At 44.4% G+C, this 8,948-nt stretch overlaps 1 protein-coding gene across 2 annotated transcripts in view; it reads right to left on the reverse strand.

Moving 5' to 3' along the window:
• The window catches only part of ALS2 (alsin Rho guanine nucleotide exchange factor ALS2), a 79,456-nt gene that overhangs the window by 51,310 nt on the left and 19,198 nt on the right, over positions 1-8,948 (reverse strand). For both annotated transcript variants that reach the window (XM_045294622.1, XM_004701533.2), the window contains exons 2-4: positions 6,413-6,490; positions 3,761-3,915; positions 420-1,360 (exon numbers count right to left, since the gene is read on the reverse strand). In XM_045294622.1, the coding sequence (XP_045150557.1) occupies positions 420-1,360; positions 3,761-3,915; positions 6,413-6,432 (1,116 nt within the window). In that variant the 5' untranslated portion in view covers positions 6,433-6,490. The remainder of the gene's footprint in view (positions 1-419; positions 1,361-3,760; positions 3,916-6,412; positions 6,491-8,948) is intronic.

Consider the following 8,948-nt stretch of genomic DNA (forward strand, 5'->3'; position numbering starts at 1 on the left):
CTATAGGGTTGCTGATTCAGAACAGACATACACAGTGTCACTAAGCCCTACAGCCGTTCTATAGGGTTGCTCTGATTCAGAACAGACATACACAGAGTCACTAAGCCCTACAGCCGTTCTATAGGGTTGCTCTGATTCAGAACAGACATACACAGTGTCACTAAGCCCTACAGCCCTCTGCCACCCAGTCCGTTCAGACTCACAGCAGGACTACCTAGGGTTTCCAAGACTGAAAACCTTCATGGGAGCAGGCAGCCTCTTCTTCCTCCCTCAGAGTGACTAGTGGGGCTCCAAATGCTGACCTCATGGTTAGCAGCCCAATGCCAAACCCACAGCACCGCTAGGACTCCATAAAATTTCTAAGGGAAAGCTCATGTGCTCCATTCCAGAAACCCCTTTATGTTAGTTAGAACAAGTACCTGACACGGCACCGACTTTGCACTGTTCTCCGCCTCCTCTCTCACGGGATGATCAGACAGCTTCCGCAGGTATTCATTTACTGCCTGGGTGTCAGGGTATGATGGTATATTCCGGGTAGAAGAAATTTCAGCTGTCCCCATCATGTCCAGTTGGGAGGAGCTGGCATCATCACTGGTGGTCTGAACACTTGTGGCACTCAGCTCGGCAGCAACAGGCAGCTCCTTTTCTCCCCTGGTGCTCTCAAACACATCTGCCTGGTTCCCCAGGGCGTCAAGACTGGAGGGGGTGATGGCCGCGCTGGCGTGGTTTTCTGCCTGGGACTCGCACAGTGTCACACCTAGCGGACAGCAGTGGCTGTCTGATATAATCACGTGGTCTTCTTTGTCAGTCATAGTCATTAGGAGCTGGCTGCACTGGTTGCATCTTTCTGGGACTGGCTTCAGATCCTGGGAAGGGAGGCACTGTACAAGCGCTAAGCTGTGGGATGCACCACAGGCCACTTGTAGCACCACGCGCCCAGCGAGATGTTCTACTTTTTGTGGCTTTGTTACTGGGAAAGCAGAGGTGATGAGCCCCAGCTGACAGCCAGTACCCCAGGCCCAAATCTCTCTGCTGATGGACAATGCCAGAGTGTGTTCCTCACCACATGCCAACTGCAAGATCCTGACTGCCAGCAAAGGGCTGCTTTCCGAGTCAGAAATGCTGACGGGCTGTGGCTCGGCCACATACTGCTGGTTGGCCACTGCGCACTGGCCAGCCGAATTCTCCCCCCACATGTACACTGTGCCACTTTCCGTCACCGCGCCACTGTGGTAACTCCCTGTCGCCACCGTAACAACATAGTGTCCAGCCAGGGCATGTTCTAGCAGGGGGTTGCTTGGACAAATCTCTGCTGCTTCATGTCTCCAGGGAAGAGTCCCAAAGCTGTAGACTTGACCATCTGAAGGTTAAAAAGAAAGGAGACACATTTTAGAAGAGAGAGCTTAGTGAATTAACAAAAATTTTATCTACAAAACTACAGTCCTCGCTAGATTTAACACAGTGGATCCCTCCCTGGCCCCGCCCCCCATTTTAAAGAGCACCAGGTGAGATTCGGTCTAAGCATGTAATATCTGACACTGAGCTCTTACCGAGAAGCACTCTGAACTACGGGAGGACCTCTGCAAAGGGGCAGGCGGTTACATCCAGTGAAGAGTAGGGTTGCTTTCCTTCAGCCTCAGCTCCCCTGCCAGCACTAGCCCACCACGAACGACTCAGTTTACCTTCCTGTTGTTGAGAAGACTCCCAGCACAGCACACGCCAAGTTAACAGTGTCTGCAGGTACAACTCAGGACACTGACCACCGTCTGGAGTCCTGCAACCCTCCTCTTATCCGGAGCTCTTCCTCACAAGCTAAGCCCTAAGGTACGGTTCCTGACTATTCATGCTGTTTCTACCCCGGATGTCTTGTCATTTATTGTTAACAGAGCACAATGCTCAAGGCACACCTTTGTTAACAGTTAAACTACACTATCCTTCAGTTGTAAGAAGACTTGAATGAGTGATCAGCATAGCCTACTACTGAGAAGCAAATTGTAAGCGCTCAAAGACAAATTAAGTAATCATGCTGAGATAAAATAAGCAGAAGATAAAACAGCAGAGTCTAATATCTACTGACCAAGTCAGAGTGGCGGGGAACTACACAATGGCACACTCACTCATCCCACACAACGTCTCCAGGTTGTACAGAAAGCTCCAGTTAGTCAGCTGTGGCTATCTTCAGGTTTTGTAGCATGGACTCACATTGCATTGTTAAATGTGACCGTAATCAACCTTCTGTACAGGGATAGCCTTGCTGAGCTGAGGCTTGTTGAAAAGCAAATCATCACGATAAACTAAATCAAGCAGGAAACCAACAGAGCTGCCAGGGTGATAAGGCCGCGTTAGAATGAGAAGGGCAGGCTTCCGTGAGCTGGGTACACTGGCAAACTGCTTACAGAAGCAAAGCCAGCGACTGAAGGAGCAGTCTGCTTGCCACCAGGTGTACTGCAGGGTGTCACTCCACCGCGGCATGTGGGAGCGCTGCCGCAGGCACACACTCTCTCTGCTGGCAAAGACTCAAAGGAACAGAGAGCCGTCCACGGATTTTGAAAAGGATTGGTCCAAGCCCACGACCGTTTTCCCGTATAGAAGAAATATGCTCAGAGACTTAACCTTTTCTCGGGGGCAGGATGAATAAAGAACCGGGCTCCCCCAGGCAGCCACTGAATTGATTATAAAAATAACAGAAGCCATATTTTTGGCCTTATTTATTATATAAGACAGATGTATCACTATAACAACACTGACTCAGCACAATATCTACATAAGGAGAACACGCCGTTGGCCAGAAAGAAGGTATCTGCTTAGGAGGGAGTTTCTAGCTTGCATAAAGAGCACTGAGAAAATAAAGGGACTCTTTTTTTCTATTGCTTCCAAGTGACATAACGATATATTTTTAATAGTTGGCTAACTCTTTTTTTATTAGTCCACTAAAGATAGCAACGCTGCAAGCAGACAGACAATAGGCAACACTCTATATACATTGCAGCACGTTTCTATCTGTTACTGATTTACAGATCTTACAATATTCTTGTGAGCTGCTATGTATGCCTCACAAACTCTGTACTGAGACAAGATATCACCGTGGCTATAAACACCACTCAACCTGGACGTCGGCCTGATTGACAGGATGACGCTCCCTCATCTGAGGAACACGGCTGAGAATGAGCGCTACCTCACCAGGTGGCCGTGAAAGCCTTATGCCATGCCAGGGACACATGATTCCTTAATAACATCAGTATTATTATCATCATTATTCTGATATACAGTATCTAGTGGACAAAAATAGCAAGAGTCTATGCATGAATAATATTAGAGTTAACTTTTCATACACTTATTACTATAAAAAATGTATCTCTTCTCTCTCTTTTAGGCTAGTCTTGGCACATCTTAAATTAAAGAAGGAATCTAATTTCTGATAACAAGAGTAAGAACATATTTTGAAGGCAAAAGGAATAGAAGTTCCGGCAAGGTTCATAAAGAACTTCTGGCATCCAGCAGGCATGTGACCTGCTTTTATACACTCGGCGTTTCTCAGAATTTCCATTCCAAACTCATTGCCATCAAGTCAATTCTGACTCAGAGCAACCCTAGAACAACAAAGAATGGACTGCCCCTGGATTTCCAAAGCTGTATCTCGTTACGAAAGTAGAAAGCCCCATCTTTCTCCTGTGGAGCAGCTGGTGGTTTCAAACTGCCGACCTTGAAGTTAGCAGCCCAACTCCTAACCACTTCGCCACCAAGACATTCTTTGTAATACCTTCAGTCAAAAGAACTCCATGTTTTATTCCCAGGGCTGCTTGAAGAACTGTTTTTCCTCCACAGCCTAGCAACCTCTCCGGTGTTACAGAAAAGGATCCTGCCGGCCATATGTGGACCAGGCCTCTCTCTTTGGATCCTTCTGCCTCTGTTGAGCTACAAAAAAAAAAAAAAATCAAGAAAAATAGCTTAGTTGTTTCTGTCATTCAGAACCACATATTCTGCTCTTAATACTTTCTCTTTTTAAAAATTTATTATTTAAATTTATTCACCAAACACTAAAGCCAGTGATGAGGAAACCGAAGGTTTCTATAAGCTTCCTCATGGAGCTCGGATAGCATAAAGAATTACATTTTTTAAAAAAAATCATTTTATTGGGGGCTCGCACAATTCTTATCACAATCCAGCCATCCATCCATTGTGTCAGCTCTTAATACTTTCATAAGAATGTATCTTTAACGAGCACATAGGTGACTGGTTACACAGTTTAATTAGCACCTATATTATGCTGTACTTGCAGAATAGGAGTGAGATAATATAGCCATTGAAGATTAAGTACCATAAAATTCCTAGATTCTAATTTCTTAATATGTTAGCCCCTTGTTTGGAAATTAAAGCTGGAACATGCTTCAAGTTGAAGTCTCATTTAAGAATTTTCATTTGTAATTGGTAGGAAGCATTTGATAAGAAAGAGAGAACTAAAGATCCATATTTTATTTTACACTGAGTTATGCTCCAGAATTGTGTATTAGAGTCTAGTTTCTAGTACTAGGTTTCCAGAATGCTATGGTTTCCACAGAGACCCACATTTATTGAGTCTCTACATAGATTCAGCCTCCACTGAGTTCTGACCACAAGTTCAGACCAACAAGGTGAGAAAAAAACAACTTTGCCCTCAGACAGAGTGTGCTGGTTTTAACTCCTCAGGCCAACCTAGGGAGGGGCAATCTCACCCTCAAGAACTCATCTGGTGTTGCCCTTGATGGAAATTGGGGCACTAGCTAGGGTGCACTTGTTATGAGTCGTGCCCTAACCAAGGCAGTCAGTAGACCTCAGTAGAACAATCCTGAAAATGTTTCTCATCTGTAATCGTATGTGTATCCCTATCAGAGTCCCTTTCCTACTTTTGTAGCCCGTCTGCAACTGCGCTGAAGTGAACTGTTGCCCATCGTGAGTGTTCTGACCGGTTCCTTTGTTCTACACATGCTCCTTCATTAAGAGACTGTGTGGCTGTGATTCCTCCGACATCATGAGAGCTTCGTGCTGAAGCACTCCCTCAGCCACATGACTGTTTCAGACTTAAAACACGTGTCTCTAAAAATTGCATTTATGTTCCCAATACAAAGCCTTCATGTTGCAAACACAAAAATCCAAACTCACTGCCATTGAGTCGATTGCAACTCAGAGGCCCAGGAAATGTGCCCTTGTCATATCTCTGATGTAGACTGTAGCAGGTTACCAATTGGGATGTTAAGCTCAAAGTCAGCAGTTCAAAATCACTAGCTTTCTACTCAGAAAGTGAAGGCTTTCTACTCCCATAAGAAATTTACAGGCTCAGAAACCCACAGGGGCAGTTCTACACCGCCCGATAGGGTTACTTAACTGGCTCAATCATAGTGAGGTTTTTGTTGTTGTTGTTTTAGATGACTTTTAGCTTAAATTTATATTAAATAACACAAAATACATAGGTAGTTAAAGGGTACATTAAAATAAGTTAATGTCTCTTTACTACAAAGTCTCCACTGATGTACTTTACTTTATCACTTTCTCCCCCACCCAACTCTGATGCCAGTATTATAATGAGCACTAAAACCTTTTGTGTGTACACATATGTGCGTGCATATCTATGTTTTGGTTTTATTTTATAATACCAAAGAAGTTCACTAATTTAGCCAAATAATATTCCCTTAGAATATAACCAAGCAGTCATGATTTTATGGGAAGTAAGCCATGAATTTAATCCTCATTTGAAAAACCCTCCATCAAGGGTTTTCTAAGAATGATGATATGAAAAAGCTCACCATATCAAGTCAATTGTGACTCATCTTGACCCTATAAAGCCGAGTAGAACTGTCCCTGTGGGTTTCCGAGGCTAATCTTTACAGCTGTCAATCTTTCTCTCCCAAAGCAGGTAGTAGGTCCCAACCGCTGACTTTGTGGTCTGCGGCCCAATGCATAACGCAGTGACATGATGAAAACATGTTGTGCCTCTTGGGGTCACTCTGAGTCGGAATCCACTCACGGCATGGTGGTGAGTTTGAGTTTGCTTTCACAAACTAAGGAGCTGACCATCTGACACAGTGGCTAAACAGAAAGCTGGAAACTCAGAACCACCTGTGGCTCCAGCTGAGAAAGATATGGCAGTCTCTAACAGACCAGGCCTTGGAAAAGCCTTTGGGGGGACCCTACACTGTCCTAGAGGGGTCACTGTGAGTCAGAGTTGGTGGATGGCAATGGGTTTGGTTTGACTACAAAGCATAAGAAACTAGCAACAGAGCTTGTCACTAGCCAGCTTTCCTTTAAACCTCTCTTTACCATCAACTACAAATGACCTTCCCCACCAACAACCTCTGACAAGAACATTAAACTGACAGGGCTACACAGATGTGGATTTTCCCTAGAAGGGCAGGGGATCAGGGAGAAAGAGTTTTACCTTCTCGTCTTTGCGTCCATCAGTCAGTGGGAGAACGCCATCACCAAACCATTCTCTTTGCAGAAGTTACACCAAGACCTACACGACAGACCACAAGGCAAGCACAAAGAACAGTGAAAGAAAAAAGAATACTTTGCTATTTGATCCCTCGGCTAAGGGAAAAACCAAAACACTCCTCTAACAAATGCACATTCATTCACTAAGCAATAAATATGCAGTGAAACTATTTAAACTATTTCCTATCCCTCCTGCCAAAGTCAAATATCTAGACTGAGCCTGCCCACTGAGCTAATCAAAGGGCTGGTTGAGGGTATAATGTTACAAGGAAGAAAAGACTACCACCTAAAATTAAATGCGGCTTTGCCAGGCAAGAGATTTTTGTTTGTTGTTATCAAGGAGGGAGTTTATTCTGAAAACTCACTGCTATGTATACATTACATGCATATTGGGGGTGACTTTTTAAATGCTCCAGGAACAAACTAAGGCTGAACTGCTAATTCAGAAGTTCTGGAATGGCTCACATTCAAGTAGTTTTAATGTACATGTTTCAGCCATGTACATAAAACTACATTATTAAACCAGAATAGTCATATTTTCCCCAAGTCAATCTCAATTTGAGGCCAACCTCCCTCATTATCCAAAAGGCTGTAAGAAAAAAAGGCTTGCATTTTAATATCACTTTTAAAGTTCACCATTGACTAGAAAAGTGCTGTCTGAGCATTATGGAGGGAATATCATGACCTGTCCATCTGGAAACTGAATGTTGAATAAATTAAAGGTTGGGAAAATAATCAAAAGGCAGACAGAAATGGTCAATGCATTTCAACACAGACTTCCCCCTTTTTTTTTCCAGACTTCCCAAGTTTTAAGACACACCAGGACTCGTGAATAGAAAAGCAATAAAGCTATCTTGTTTGTGTCAACCAGATTTGTACAGGGCCAAAAATAAGCAACTCAGGGCCACCGAGGCGATCCTGGCTCACCGTGGCCCTCTGGGATCCGGGGCAGAACTGCCCCGTGCTTTATGTGGCCCATGACACCACCAGGGCTCCTTCTCCGCACACTGGGAACTGGGGCTGGGGCCAAATTTGTGCTTTCTCTGCAAAAGGCTATAGAGTGAACACTGTGCTCTGGGAAGCTCGCATGCCAGCAGCACTCTAAGACCCATCTGTCTCTTCCGGGTTGTGAGAATTCTTGCCGTTTTCCCATCTGCATAGCTGCAGAATTTTACTTGCTACCTAAGTGCTTTTTATAAAAAGATTCTGAATCATTCAAAGTTGGATAAGGGAGTACAATGTAGGCGAAAGATACCGTCAGAATGCACTTAATAAACACTGCTGCTAAGGGCTAATATGCTTTATATGAGACAGAAATTACTCCTGGTAATATTTACAGTTGGTTGGATACAGAGCAACTCTGAATCCAGCTCTAAGTGTACCCTTGTGTGTCAGGGGTCAGCATGCCAGATCCCGGATAAGGTTACACAAGCCCCAGTGACGGCCTCCGGAAGGGGGTGGAAGTGCACAAGGATACCTCCCTGCAACAGTGGAGGCATATGTACATAGAATTTTGCCCTACTGCCTGGAAGTAAGGGATGAAAACAAGAATCTTTCAGTAAAGACAATAAAGCAGTCAGTCCTTGTTTTCTTTCAGTGTTAGATTTTTTTTAAATCATATTTTTGGAGGCTCTTACAACATTCCATACATCAACTGATTGTGTCAAGCATATTTGTACATAAGTTGTCATCATCATTTCCAAAATATTTTCTACTTGAGCCCTTGGCATAAGCTCTTTCCCCCACCCTCTTGAATCCTTGATCAATTATATATTGTTATTATTATTTCATAACGTACACTGGCCATTGTCTCCCTTCACCCAGATTTCTGTTATTCATCCCCTTGGGGTGGGGGAGGAGGCTATATATCCAACCTTGTGATGAGTTCCGTCTTTCTCCCCTAGTGTTAGATTTTTGAAGGTTGAGGGGTGTTTCATATATGTAGATATAGAGGCAGTTAGTTTATTGTGCCAACCTGGCCAATAAACACGCAGGGTTAATTCAAGGGCAGAGGAATAAATGGCTCAGTGAGCCTCGCCTTTCTAGTTCTCGGGTCTCTTGCTTTCTGATGGTCAGGCCAGGGTGCAGCTGCCTTAGCCAGTTCCCTGCTTTACCTGGCAAGGCTCGCTTCCTGTAAGACATCCCTGAAGAGAAGCCACATGGACCTAGCCTGATGCAGCCCTGGGTGCTGGAGCACCCGTGTGGAGACCCCTGCCAGTGCTGAGATGCTTACACATTCACATTCATTACGTCTGTTTTGTGAGATGGAGAAGGACTTTGTGAATTGGTGTTGGACATATGCGTTTATGGGTTACTGTTGGACTTGTGGGCTTGGGCAGCACTGGGTTGGGATGTTTTCTTGATGCACACTTAACCTTTATCTAAAACTCTCTCTTGTACGTGAGTTTCTGTGGATTTGTTTCTCTTAAGTACCTAGACTCACACACACACACACACACACACACACACACACACACACA

Source organism: Echinops telfairi, unplaced genomic scaffold, assembly GCF_000313985.2.
Source record: "Echinops telfairi isolate 266 unplaced genomic scaffold, ASM31398v2 ScPeMD7_3;HRSCAF=10, whole genome shotgun sequence".
In the NCBI taxonomy this organism is placed as follows: domain Eukaryota; kingdom Metazoa; phylum Chordata; class Mammalia; order Afrosoricida; family Tenrecidae; genus Echinops; species Echinops telfairi.